Source organism: Phaseolus vulgaris, chromosome 11, assembly GCF_051622355.1.
Source record: "Phaseolus vulgaris cultivar YP4 chromosome 11, ASM5162235v1, whole genome shotgun sequence".
Classification (NCBI taxonomy): Eukaryota; Viridiplantae; Streptophyta; class Magnoliopsida; order Fabales; family Fabaceae; genus Phaseolus; species Phaseolus vulgaris.
In genome coordinates this window covers 50,217,154-50,232,517 of record NC_143508.1, presented here as the reverse complement: position 1 = coordinate 50,232,517, position 15,364 = coordinate 50,217,154, and the positions used below count along the sequence as shown (strand labels likewise).

Here is a 15,364-nt window from a genome sequence, read left to right as displayed (position 1 = left end):
ATTAATTTTTTTCTAAAATATATTTAATTAATTTATATGTTTTAAAAAAATTATTAAACACTTGAAATTAATAACATATTTTTTTTCTTAATCTGATATGCGTCAATTCTCAAAGAAATCACAGTTTAACTCAACTACTTTATAATTACAAAGGCACATATTTTAAATAATAATATAAATTACTTATAAATTCATTGTTTTCGATTAATTTTATTAAAAATGTGAATTTGTTGAAACAGTCAATAAAGAGAATAATAATTTTTCTTAATTTTTATAAAATAGCAATAAATATTTTATTCCTTCTTTATTCCCCACAATATATATATATATATATATATATGAAAGATATTTCAATATTGAAAAGCACATAAATATATAATTGATAAAAAAAATTAATGTGATCTTAAACTTTATAAATAACAAATAAATAGGAATAATTCAATAATTTAACTGTAAAAAAACTAAATGGGTTTTCTCTTTTCTTATATAAGAATCACTTTCTTAAGAAGAATTTGTTTATTTTTATATACTAATTTTTGAATTTTAAGATAATATAATTTCTTTTCAATTATATTTTTATTTTTATTATTTATTATAAATTTTTTTAATAAATAAAACTTAAAGGATATAATAAATAAATAACTTATTTTAATTTACATTAAAAATATAGAAGAATTAAGTATTTTCTATAAAAGAGCTACTGAAACAAAGGAAGTTAATTCAATGTATTAAATCTCATTAAATGACATTAATATTTTTGAAAAAAAATTAATGTTAAATCATTAAACTTTAAATTAATATGTATTGTATAATTCAATGATATACATACACACACATTAAATTTAATTTAATTTATAAATTATATTCATTATTTTACTGTTTTCTTAAGGTGGCATTGAAAGAATTTTGTTCTTATTTGATTACCATTTCAAAATATTAATTATTTATTTTGTTATATATATTTATATATTATAAAAATAAAAATATAATTTTTTATAAATATTTTATCAAGGTAAAAAAAATTACATTTTTTTTCTTTAATAAATATGCACCACATAACATTTTCCATATATATAAATACATATTTTCCATATATATAAATACATGTAAGAATAAAACATTTTTGGTCTAAACAAAGTGGGTATTGATTAAACTAGTAGACGCATATTTTACTGGTGAGTTTCTGTTGAATCAGATCGGTGCATGTTCAATCTGGTTTAGCTCTGTTGGAGAATCGAGAAAAGATTAATCTTTTAGAGGACGTGAAGAATTTAATGGTGGAAGAATTTGATCAACCGCTTTTTTATTTTCTATTTCAAATCTTTTTTATATTTTCTGCATAAAAATAAAAAATAAAAAAAATCTATAGTCTAAAGAGTAACTGTGCTCATTCCCCACATATATTCAATTATTTTTTCTTCAAGTTTAACCACTAGTTGGTGCTATAAAAACTATCACCAAGTGACTCAAATCCACACAATTTCAAGTAGTATCAATTAGAAATCATCACCTTCTATCTACTCCAATGGCTTCAATGGGAGGGCAACAAGAAAATGAAGAAGACGAGCTCATATCCTCTCTCCCTAAAGAGAGGGGTTGGTCATTTTCCCATGTCTATCTCTTTGAACAATTTTGGTGTCCATCATCTCTCATTAGAGAGAGAAATATTTTTCAAAAGCACTTTCATGCAAAACAAAGTGATGTTCTTGTTGCAAGCTTTCCAAAATCTGGCACTACATGGTTGAAAGCCCTTACTTTTGCCATTGTCAACCACACAAAATTTTCCTCCACAGAGAATCATCCATTACTCACTTCCAATCCCCATCAACTTGTGCCTCCCCTTTACACATTTCGTGGCAATATCCATGACCAGATTCTTCAATTATCCAACATGGCTGAACCAAGAGTTTTTGGCACTCACATTCCATTTCCTTCATTACCCAAGTCAATCATAGAGCTCAATTGTAGAATAATCTACATTTGTAGGAACCCTTTTGACACTTTTGTTTCTGCATGGGCTTTCTTCAACAAAATTAAGGTGGAGTCTTTATCTACATTGACAAAGGAGGAAGCTTTTGAAATGTTCTGCAATGGGGTAATTGAGTTTGGTCCATGGTGGAGTCACATGTTGGGTTACTGGAAGGAAAGTGTGGCCAGACCAAACACTGTTCTGTTCTTGAAGTACGAGGATCTTAAGGAAGATGTCGATTTTCACGTGAAAAAAGTTGCAGACTTTTTGGGTTGTTCTTTCACTCAAGAGGAAGAAAGTGATGGAGTGATTGAAAGCATAGCCAAGCTGTGTAGCTTTGAAGGGATGAAGGATCTGGAAGTCAACAAATCTGGAACAATAAATTTTGAAATCAAAAGGTTTGAGAATAAGCTGTTTTTCAGAAAAGCAGAAATAGGGGATTGGGTAAATCATTTTTCCCCTTCTATGGTGGAAAAATTGTCCAAAATCATTGAAGAAAAGTTAAGTGGGTCAGGTTTATCATTTAAAATGCATTCTTGAAAGTGCTATGTGGCTTTGAATTGTGTGGCACAAGTGTTATTGGGACTTTTCATTTGTCAAAATAAAGAGGTATCATAAGTTGTAATGTAAAGACAAGTTACTACCCTTGTTGGTTCCTTCTAAAATAGTTGTATGCAGTTCAAGTTTTAAGGAAAAGTGGTTCTCTTTTATATCTACATGTAAATGATTTATTTGTCTTTTTTTAGTTCTTACATCATTAAGATCAGTTCTTACATGTCAAAACACAGGGTAGAGAACTCTAATGAGAAAATCTTGCAATAAGAACTGACCAATAAGAATCTTGCAATCTTGGTGCAGAATAGGGAGTAGAACATAGTCATCCAAAACCAGAGAAATACACACAAAACATTTTGCATATATTGGACTAGTGGGATCTGAGCCTTAAGCCTTGCAATCATCATTTGGTTCAACAAAAGAATATGTAAATTATGCAGCTGTTTGTATGAGTTTAATTTTACACTCTGTTTGGTGATATGGCCAATTATATGCATCAAAATTTATTTTGCGTAGTGTTGGTATTGAAGTCTAGTAATGACAGTGGATAATTTTTTACATGCCCCTGATCTATGCTGTGTTTGCTGGTTTGGTTTTTTTGGCTTGCTACAATCTGGTTTTTTATAATATGCTATTATCAGAAGCTGTTGGTAGTAGTTTCTTATATTTCCTCTGATGCTGCAGATTATCTGAAACTATGCTATCTACACTCTTTTATTGATCAACCTAGTACACTTGCATTCTTATTTGGTACTAAATGATTGTGTTGATGAAAATAAGAATAGCTTGCATATATGGGATTAGTGGGGTCTGTGTTCTAAGCATTGCCCATCATCATCTGGCTCAACAAAAAGGCTTAGTTTTCTTGCAGTTGGTTGTGGAAGTATAATATGTTACACCCTGTTTGGTGATGTGCCCTATTACATGATTAATATTCCTGTTTTTAACTGTTTTGAAGTGTCCTAATGTTTGTAGATAATACTTTACATATGCCTTACAATGACTTTTTTTTTATATAAAACTTTGATGTTAGGCATAATTATCTTACTTGATACCTCAAGTAACAACAATCATTTGTCATCATAGGAAAAAAAGAAAAAAAAAGAAAATACAAAAATTGGAGGATTAGACAAAAACTCATGTTAACAAAAACGATACATAAGTAGACTATACCTATTAATAAAGAATTCTAAGAATAAACTAGATGAAAGCCTATTATACATAGACAAAGTTCTCTTTTAAGAGGTTTTTCATTAAGAATTGACCCATATTTGTTTAGTTAATCATATGCTTATGAACATGTAAAAGAGGTTAAAACCAAAGGGTTTGAGCAAATTTTAATTTATAATATTTTCTTAGGAGTTGGAGTATTCCTCAAAAAGACTCTATTTAATTTTATTTAATTAATTTTTTATTGATATTTTTTTTATAATATTTTCTGTTTATAAAAGAAAACTATTTATTATGTTTTTCTCTCAAAAAAACACTACAACAACCAAATTCTCTATTATACTTTATACACATTTTAACTATTGGGTCCAAAACTTGAGACTTTTGAACAAATTTATTGTTGTGTTTGATCTTTTATATTCCAAAAATTTGGTTTTTCTCTATTTTATAGTTTTTGTTATTTTTATTTCTTTAATCTCTCGGGCATCTAATATAATTTATTATTTTTTTGTACTTTTAATTATATATTATTCATAAACAATTATAATCCTACAATTGCAGAATTTTGTTTTGAAAATAATATGATTAATAAATTCAAAAACTTATAATATAAAATATCTTAAACAACATTTTAAAAATAGTTTGAAGAACTTCTTTGACTAAGTAATGAAAATATTACGTACTAACACCAACATTGTATAAGTAATGATATATTTGAAAACATTAAAGTAACCTTTTGATATGATGTTGATTTCTATTTTTAAGTATAAAATTAATTAAAGGATTACTATGTACTAAAATAATATCGTCAAGTTAATTTCAACACCTTTATTACTTTAAGCCCTTCCATAAGGAAATAAATCATAAACTCTAAACATAAATTAACATAGACAGAAAAGAATAAGAACATACTAATTATAAAAATTACAAAAAAAAGTAGAGAAAATGAGTCTAACAAGCAAGAAATAGGGGATATATTATATCATAATATATTTTAAAAATATTGGATCGAGAAATTTAATATAATAAATTATAATAATTAATAAAAGCGTTTTGATGTTCTAAATATTATTATATATATTGATAAAAAAAATAATTTCATTGAAGAAAAATAAATTTCTAAAACTTATTTTCAATAAACCTAACATTATATAATAACTTAAATGATAATATATAATATTTATTAAAAATATATTTTTTTATTTTAATGTAAGGCTTATATATATATATATATATATATATATATATATATCATGTAAGTGAGTGACATATCCAAATTTAAGCTTTAATTATTTATTTAATCTTTATAATTATGATTTTTTTCCTATAGTTCTTGTTAAAATAATATATTTTATTCATGTATATTAATTTCAATATTTTTTTTTGTATATATATATACTTTTTAATCTCTTCCATCTAAATTCATAAAAAAAACTTATATGTATAAATATATATATAAAGGGTTTAAATAAGTAAAATATGTAGCATATGAGTAAATTTAAAATTTATTTATTAAGTATAAGAGTTAAATAAGTAAATTTAATTTATGATCATTAATTAATTAAAGAAATTTGTAGCATATGTCAGTCCCATGTGCTTATCTTCTAAGGTTTTAAATTTTAATATGGCAGATTGATCCTACTAGACAATAGAAAATTATAAACAATTACTACTAAACAGCTGCACTAGGATCATCAAAACCATATATAGAAAATATTATTTATCTAACAAGTTTGAAGGAAAAATAGAAGAATCAAATTCAAAATATTATAGCTACTTACAAGTTTACAACTGCTAATGCAAACTAATCTCTTTTCTAAAAACTTTGAAAACCAAAAGAAATGAAACAGTTTTGAATCTAGTGGTGCCAATAATTTGATTGCTGTTATTTTTCTCCTTTACATTCATAAGCTGCTATATTCTCTACAATCTAAACCAGATAAAAACAAAGAAAAATCTGAATTCATGATATGAACTATACCACTCTCTCTCTCTGATAAACCTAAGAATTTGAATCTGGGAAACATTAAAACACTAAAAAGAAAGTGAAAAACAAAAACTAGACCATCAGAGTTCATCTCACTGCTTTGAATCTTCATATATAGCTTCAATCCATGCCATCAGTTCCTCTGCTTATCCTCTTATCCTAGGCTTTAACCTGCTACACATGCACCCTTTGTATATCAAATTTCTAGGCATTACGAAACCACAGAAGGTTGAAATACCTCTGAAAAACCACAATGAACATACACTACTTGTGAGGAAAAAGGGGAATGTTACTTGTTCTGTGTAGGATTTGGTCTGCTGGGTGGTATCCTTCTAAGGTTAGCAGCTACCTCAGGCACAGTTGGATTTGGTTTAGTAGTTGGTATTCTTCTAAGGCTAGCGGCTACCACAGGCTTCTTCTGAGTTGATTTTTGCTCCAATCTTTGAAAATGTGAATGTGAAAGAGAATGGGAAGTTTGTGACAGTTTTGAAGGAAAGGATGAAGAAGGGAGAACCCTAGCTTGGGACATGATAACCCCATATGAAAGGATGAATGTGATGGCAAAGATAGCAGCAATCATTGCACTGCATAAGGAATTCATGGTCTTCTCTGACTTGGAGGATGTCTTTCACTTGCCCTATATGCTTCTTGCAATGATAAGATGTGGACATGACTGTATATATATAAAACAAAGTTTTGATTACTTGTATGCAATATTCTTGTTATATTGATTAAGGAAAATGTTATTTTCATAACCATACATTTAAGTTAATATATACAATTTCAAGATGACTCTTGTTATTATTTTTTTAAATATTTTTTATCAGTAATAAAAAATAAATAATAATTGATCTAATCTATCACTACACGAAAATCATGAAATAAAAACCAATTTTTAGAGATCAAAATAATTAATTGTAACAATAACTAAATTAGAGACCATTTTAGAAACTAAAAAAACTTTTGGTTTCTAAATTAGTTTATATTATTGTTAAATAGTTTGTAAATAGGTATCTAATTAGCAACCAAAATTTTTGCTAACAAATTTAGAAACTAGATAATTGGTAGTTAAAACCTCAGTTGCTAATTAGATACTAATTTAGAAACTATTTAACAATAATATAAACTAATTTAGAAACCATTTTTTTTAGTTTCTAAAATGGTCTCTAATTTAGTTACTATTGCAACTAATTATTTTGGTTTCTAAAAATTATCATTAACTTCTTACTACAACAATCACTAGAAATCAATTCTTTAAAGATTGAAAATCACTAGTATCTCAAACAGTTAACTAAAACAAACCTCCCACGCAAAGTCAAAAAAAGTCTAACCAATTTAAATAAATCACTTATATTTAATCGAATAGATACAAACTAAGAGATTAAGACACCAATAAAACTAAATAAAAAATCTAAAAATTGTAGAAATGATTAAAAATCAAACTTTTAACTAAACCATGAAATTCAAAATAATTAATTTTTTTTCAATTATAATATGATGGATGATTGTGAAGATATATTAACCCTCATTCTTTATATAAGAAGTTTGAAAATGGGAAAGGGTGAGGGGTGTCATGTGACAAATCTTTGACTAATTTAGCTTACAAGTCCCAAAGCTAAATCAGCATGAGATTAGGTTGAACGTTGATTTTATCTTTGTGGGGTGCATGTCACGTGATGTCGAACGTGCTTTATTTACAGTTGGTGGGTTGGCAGCTTTGGATTCTACTGTTTCAGAACTGATCAATGTTGCTCAAACCAAGGTGAAGCAAATGGCTTTGGTTTAAAAAGACTGAGTGAAAACCTTATAAAATTGTGCCTCGTGAAATGAACTCATCAGAAAATACTACACTTTCTATGCAGTCCTAAAAGTTGTCTCTAGAAGAACATGGTTAAACCACTCTTGGTCTTCCTTGGAGTTTTCTGCCCTAATCATGAGAAACTTTTCAAGTTACTATTTTGATTTTATATCATAACAAATATTTATAAACTAGTAAAAAATGAAGTGAAAAGTAATTGTATAAATTATAAAAAAGTAAGCCATATTATTTTGAGTTTTGAAAATGAAGAAAAGAAGTCTTGTTTAATCTCATGTGCAAACACAAATTTTAATATGCAAAATAATAAAGGGTATATAAAGTACAACACTAATATTATTATTACTACTACTACTTACATTAAACATATTAAATAAAAGTTATACAACACAAAATGTTAAATTATCACTACAAGAAAATCATGATGTACAAACCAATTTTTTTTAAAAAAATAATAAATTACTATAGTGACTAAATTAGAAACCATTTTAGAGACTACAAAATTTTTGGATTCTAAATTAGTTTCTATTATTGTTAAATGGTTTCTAAATTGGAGTCTAATTAGCAATCAAGGTTTTTGCACACCAAGGCTATCCTCTACCAAAACTTCTGAAACTTCGGCTTACTTTCTCCAATTTTATCCTGGGTCCGTATTGTGTTGAAAAAAAGTCACACAAGCACTTTCATATGTTGTTTGCACCCAGGTAAGGAGGCACGTCCATAAACAAATCACAAAAAGAAGATACGGGGAATAAAAGGCAGGACGTTTTGTTTTTGGAAAACCAATTTTTTTCACTTTCAGTTTGGGACTTACTACGCCTTACACCTTGGGTATCTTGGTCTGAAGCTTTTACTAGACATTCTTCATTGTGTCTATTGAGTTTTGGCAGAGATTTGAGCCCCAAATTTGTCCTACAAGATTTGCAATAAAAATTTTATTCATCATTGCCAGCGGTGAAGAAAAGTTCGTTTGTGTGTGAAACTGTTTCATATTTTTCCAAGGTGAATATTCATCTGTTTCAGTTGAGATTTTTACGTGGAATTTAAGGAAAAAACTATTTTGGGAGAATTTTTCATAAATTTTGTGCAAACCAAGACTATCCTCTATCAAAACTTGTGAAATTTCGCCCTACTTTCTACACTTTTATCCTGGGTCAGTATTCCGTTAAAAAAATTCACACAAGCACTTTCATATGTTGTTTGCACCCAGGTAAGGAGGCACGTCCAAAAAAAAAATCACAAAAAGAAGATACGGGGAAGAAAACTTAGGACGTTTTGTTTTCGAAAAACCAGTTTTGTTCACTCTCGGTCTGGGACTTACTACGCCTTACTCCTTGGGTATCTTGGTCTAAAACTTTTTCCAGACATTGGTCATTGTATATAATGAGTTTTGGAAGAGATTTGAGCCCCAAATTCTTCCCACAAGATTTGCAATAAATTTTTATTCATCACTGCAAGCGGTGAAAGGAAGGTTCGTTTGTGTGTTAAACTGTTTGATTTTTTTTCCTAGGTGAATACTTATCCGTTTGACCTAAAATTTGTCACGTTTTGTCCCAAATTCAGTCGATATTCTTACGTGAAATTTCAGGAAAAAACTATTTCGGGAGAATTTTTCATAAATTTTGTGCAAACCAAGGCTATCCTCTACAAAAAAAACATGTGAAATATCTCCCTACTTTTTGCAATTTTATCCTGGGTCCGTAGTGCGTTGAAAAAATAAACACAAAAACTTTCATATATTGTTTGCACTAGGGTATGGAGGCACGTCCATAAAAAAATCACAAAAAGAATAAACGGGGAAGAAAAGACAGAACGTTTTGTTCACTCTCAGTTTGGAACTTACTACGCCTTACTCCTTCGGTATCTTGGTCTAAAGCTTTTACCAGACATTCGTCATTGTGTCTATTGAGTTTTGACAGAGATTTGAGCCACAAATTCGTCCCACAAGATTTGACATAAATTTTTTATTCATCACTGCCAGCGGTGAAATAAAGACTCATTTGTGTGTGAAACTGTTTGATTTTTTTCCTAGGTAAATACTCTTCTGTTTGACATGAAATTTGTCGCGTTTTGTCCCATATTCAGTCTAAATTCTTACATGGAATTTCAGGAAAAAACTATTTTGGGAGAATTTTTCATATATTTTTTGCAAACAAGGGTTATCCTCTACCAAAACTTGTGAAATTTTGCCCTACCTTTTGCAATTTTATCCTGGGTCTGTATTGCGTTGAAAAGATTCACACAAGAACTTTCATTTGTTCTTTGCATCCAGGTAAGGAGGCACATCCATAAACAAATCACAAAAAGTTGATACGGGGAACAAAATCCAGGACATTTTATTTTTGGAAAACCATTTTTGTTCACTCTCGGTCTGGGACTTACTACGCCTTACTCTTTGGGTATCTTGGTCTGAAACTTTTACCAGACATTGGTCATTGTATCTATTAAGTTTTGGCAGACATTTGAGCCCCAAATTCTTCCCACAAGATTTACAATAAATGTTTTATTCATCACTGCCAGTAGTGAAAGGAAGGCTCGTTTGTGTGTGAAACTGTTTGATTTTTTTCCTAGGTGAATACTCATCCGTTTGACCTGAAATTTGTCGAGTTTTGTCCCAAATTCAGTCAAGATTCGTACGTGTAATTTCAGAAAAAAACTATTTCGGGAGAATTTTTCATAAATTTTGTGCAAACCAAGGCTTTCCTCTACAAAAAAATATGTGAAATTTCTCCCTACTTTTTGCAACTTTATCTTGGGTCCGTAGTGCGTTGAAAAAATTCACACAAGCACTTTCATATATTTTTTGCACCCAAGAAAAAAGGCACGTCTATAAACAAACGACAAAAAGACGATACGGTGAAGAAAATCCAGGACGTTTTGTTTTCGGAAAACCAATTTTGTTCACTCTTGGTTTGGGACTTACTGCGCCTTACTCCTTGGGTATCTTGGTCTGAAAGTTTTACCAAACATTGGTCATTGTATCTATTGAGTTTTGGCAAAGATTTGAGCCCCAAATTCATCCCAGAAGATTTGCAATAATTTTTTTATGCACCACTACCAATGGTTAAAGGAAGGCTCGTTTGTGTGTGAAACTGTCTGATTTTTTTCCTAGGTGAATACTCATCCGTTTGACCTTAAATTTGTCGCGTTTAGTCCCAAATTCAGTCGAGATTCTTACGTGGAATTTTAGGAAAAAACTATTTTGGCATAATTTTTTATAAATTTTGTGCAAACCAAGGTTATCCTTTACAAAAACTAGTAAAATTTTGCCCTACTTTTTGCAATTTTATTCTGGGTCCGTATTGCGTTAGAAAATTTCACACATGCACCATCATATGTTTTTTGCACCCGGGTAAGGAGGCACATCCATAAACAAATTACAAAAAGAATATATGGGGAAGAAAAGTCAGGACGTTTTGTCCACTCTCGGTCTGGAAATTACTACGCCTTACTCCTTGGGTATCTTGGTCTAAAGCTTTTACAAGACATTCGTCATTGTGTCTATTGAGTTTTGACACAGATTTGAGCCCCAACTTCGTCCCACAAGATTTGCATAAATTTTTTATTTATCACTGTTAGCGGCTAAAGAAAGGCTCGTTTGTGTGTGAGATTGTTTGATTTTTAACCTAGGTAAATACTCTTCTGTTTGACCTGAAATTTGTCACATTTGGTCCCATATTCAGTCGAGACTCTTATGTGGAATTTCAGGAAAAAACTATGTCGGGAGAATTTTTAATAAATTTTTTGCAAATCAAGGCTATCCTCTACCAAAACTCATGAAATTTCGTCCTACTTTTTGCAATTTTATTCTGGGTCTGTATTGCGTTGAAAAGATTCACACAAACACTTTCATATATTTTTTGCACCCAAGAAAAAAAGCACGTCTATAAAAAAATGACAAAAAGACGATACGGGGAAGAAAATCCAGGACGTTTTGTTTTCGGAAAACCAGTTTTGTTCACTCTCGGTCTGGGACTGACTACACCTTACTCCTTGGGTATCTTGGTCTGAAAAATTTACCATACATTGGTCATTGTATCTATTGAGTTTTGGCAGAGATTTGATCCCCAAATTCATCCCACAAGATTTGCAATAAATTTTTAATTCATCAATGCCAACAATGAAAGGAAGGCTCGTTTGTGTGTGAAAGTGTTTGATTTTTTCCCTAGGTGAATACTCATCTGTTTGACCTCAAATTTGTCGCGTTTTGTCCCAAATTCAGTCAAGATTGTTACGTGCAATTTCAGGAAAAAACTATTTCGGGATAATTTTTCATAAATTTTGTGCAAACCAAGGCTATCCTCTACAAAAAAACTTATGAAATTTCTCTCTACTTTCTCCAATTTTATCCTGGGTTCATAGTGCGTTGAAAAAATTCACAAAAGCACTATCATATATTGTTTGAACCCAAGAAAGAAGGCACGTCTATAAACAAACGACAAAAAGACGATACGGGGAAGAAAATCCAGAACGTTTTGTTTTCGGAACACCAGTTTTGTTCACTCTCGGTCTGGGACTGACTACGCCTTACTCCTTGGGTATCTCGGTCTGAAAAATTTACCAAACATTGGTCATTGTATCTATTGAGTTTTGGGAGAGATTTGAGCCCCAAATTCATCTCACAAGATTTGCAATAAATTTTTAATTCATCATTGCCAGCAGTGAAAGAAAAACTCGTTTGTTCCTGAAACTGTTTGATTTTTTTCCTAGGTGAATACATATCCGTTTGACCTCAAATTTGTCGCGTTTTGTCCCAAATTCAGTCAAGATTCTTACGTAGAATTTCAGAAAAAACAATTTCGGGATAATTTTTCATAAATTTTGTGCAAACCAAGGCTATCCTCTCCAAAAAACTTGTGAAATATCTCTCAACTTTCTCCAATTTTATCCTGGGTTCGTAGTGCATTGAAAAAATTCACATAAGCACTATCATATTATGTTTGAACCCAAGAAAGAAGGCACGTCTATAAACAAACGACAAAGAGACGATACGGTGAAGAAAATCCAAAACGTTTTGTTTCCGGAAAACTAGTTTTGTTCACTCTCGGTCTGGGACTTACTAAGCCTTACTCCTTGGGTATCTAGGTTTGAAACATGTACCAGAGATTAGTTATTGTATCTATTGAGTTTTGGTAGAGTTTGAGCCCCAAATTCTTCCTACAAGATTTGCAATAAAATTTTAATTCATCATTGCCAGCAGTGGCAGGAAGGCTCGTTTGTGTGTGAAACTGTTTTATTTTTTTCCTAGGTGAATACTCATCTGTTTGACATCAAGTTTATCGCGTTTTGTCCGAAATTAAGTTGAGATTCTTAGGTGGAATTTCAGAAAAAACAATTTTGGGAGAATTTTTCTTAAATTTTGTGCAAACCAAGGCTATTCTCTACCAAAACTTGTGAAATTTCGGATCCGTATTGCGCTGAAAAAATACACACAAGTACTTTCATATGTTGTTTGCACCCATGTAAGGAGGCACGTCCATAAACAAATCACAAAAAGAAGGTACGGGGAAGAAAAGTCAGGACGTTTTGTTTTCGGAAAACCAATTTTGTTCACTCTCGGTCTAGGACTTACCACGCCTTACTCCTTGGGTATTTTGCTCTGAAATTTTTACCATACGTTCCTCACTGTGTCTGTTGAGTTTTGGCTGAGATTTAAGCCTTAGATTCGTCCCACCAGATGGAAAATAAATTTTTTATTCATCACTACCAAGGCTGAAAGGAAGGTTCATTTGTGTCAGAAACTGTTTGATTTTTTTCGTGGGTGAATACTCATCTGTTTGAACTGAAATTTGTCGCGTTTTGTTCCAAATTCAGTGGAGATTCTTACGTAGATTTTTAGGGAAAAACTATTTCGGGACAATTTTTAATAAATTTTGTGCAAACCAAGGCTAACATCCTCTTATAAACTTGTGAAATTTCGCCATAAATTCTGCAATTTTATTCTGGGTCCGTATTACGCTGAAAAAATCACACAAGTCCTTTCATATGTTGTTTGCACCCATGTAAGGAGGCACATCTATAAAAAAATCACAAAAACAAGGTACGGGGAAGAAAAGTCAGGACGTTTTGTTTTCGGAAAACTAGTTTTGTTCACTCTCGGTCTGTGACTTACCACGCCTTACTCCTTGGGTATTTTAATATGAAATTTTTACCATACGTTCGTCACTTTGTCTGTTAAGTTTTAGCTGGGATTTGAGCCCCAGATTCGTCCCACAAGATTGGCAGTAAATTTTTTATTCATCACTGTCAGGGCTGAAAGGAAGGTTCGTTTGTGTGTGAAACTGTTTGATTTTTTTCGTGAGTGAATACTCATCTGTTTGACCTGAAATTTGTCGCATTTTGTCCGAAATTCATTGGAGATTCTTACTTGGATTTTTAGGGAAAAACTATTTCGGCACAATTTTTCAGAAATTTTGTGCAAACCAAGACTATCCTCTACCAAAACTTGTGAAATTTCGCCCTACTTTCTGCAATTTTATTTCGGGTCCGTATTGCGCTGAAAAAATTCACACAATTACTTTCATATGTTTTTTGCACCAGGGTAAGGAGGCACGTCCATAAACAAATCACAAAAAGAAGGTACGGGATTAAAAGTCAGGACGTTTTGTTTTCGGAAAACCAGTTTTGTTCACTATCGGTCTGGGACATACCACGCCGTACTCCTTGGGTATTTTGGTCTGTAATTTTTACCATATGTTCGTCACTGTATCTGTTGAGTTTTAGCTGAGATTTGAGCCCCAAATTCGTCCCACAAGATTGATAATAAACTTTTTATTCATCACTGCCAGGGCTGAAAGGAAGGTTCGTTTGTGTGCAAAACTGTTTGATTTTTTTCGTCGGTGAATACTCATCTGTTTGCCCTGAAATTTGTCGCGTTTTGTACTAAATTAAGTTGAGATTCTTAGGTGGAATTTCAGGGAAAAAACTATTTCGGTATAATTTTTCATAAATTTTGTGCAAACCAAGGATATCCTCTACCAAAATTTGTGAAATTTCGCTCTACTTTCTGCAATTTTATTCCGGGTCCGTATTGCGCTGAAAAAATTCACACAATTACTTTCATATGTTTTTTGCACCCAGGTAAGGAGGCACGTCCATAAACAAATCACAAAAAGAAGGTACGGGATTAAAAGTCAGGACGTTTTGTTTTCGGAAAACCAGTTTTGTTCACTCTCGGTCCGGGACTTACCACACCTTACTCCTTGGGTATTTTGTTTGAAAATTTTACCATACGTTCGTCACTGTGTCTGTTGAGTTTTGGCTGAAATTTGAGCCCCAGATTCATCCTACAAGATTGACAATAAATTTTTTATTCATCACTGCCACGACTGAAAGGTAGGTTCGTTTGTGTGCGAAACTGTTTCATTTTTTTCGTGGGTGAATACTCATCTGTTTAACCTGAAATTTGTCGCGTTTTGTCCCAAATTCAGTGGAGATTCTTACGTGGATTTTTAGGAAAAAACTATTTCGAGAAAAATTTAAAAAAATTTTGTGCAAACCAAGGCTATCATCCTCTACCAAACTTGTGAAATTTAGCCATACATTGTGCAATTTTATTCCGGGTCCGTATTGCTTTGAAAAAATTCACACAAGTCCTTTCATATGTTCTTTGCACCCATGTAAGGAGGCACGTCCATAAACAAATCACAAAAAGAAGGTACGGGGAAGAAAAGTCAGGACGTTTTGTTTTCGAAAAACCAGTTTTGTTCACTCTCGGTCTGTGACTTACCACGCCTTACTCCTTGGGTATTTTGGTATGAAATTTTTACCATACGTTCGTCACTGTATATGTTAAGTTTTGCCTGAGATTTGAGCCCCAGAATCGTCCCACAAGATTGACAATAAATTTTTTATTCATCGTTGCCAA

General features: G+C 31.3%; 1 protein-coding gene and 1 long non-coding RNA gene across 2 annotated transcripts; one reads left to right on the top strand and one right to left on the bottom strand.

Moving 5' to 3' along the window:
• Positions 1-1,497: 1,497 nt before the first annotated feature.
• Positions 1,498-2,623, top strand: LOC137825105 (cytosolic sulfotransferase 15). Its single transcript, XM_068630783.2, has one exon. It carries the CDS (start codon positions 1,526-1,528, stop codon positions 2,507-2,509), a length of 984 nt encoding a protein of 327 aa, XP_068486884.2. The 5' UTR covers positions 1,498-1,525; the 3' UTR covers positions 2,510-2,623.
• Positions 2,624-5,444: 2,821 nt separating this feature from the next.
• Positions 5,445-6,342, bottom strand: LOC137822590 (uncharacterized). Its single transcript, XR_011082944.2, has 2 exons — positions 5,975-6,342; positions 5,445-5,852 (listed from the first exon to the last, which is right to left on the bottom strand). It is a non-coding gene; the product is annotated as an uncharacterized LOC137822590 (long non-coding RNA).
• Between the last annotated feature and the right edge of the window lie 9,022 nt (positions 6,343-15,364).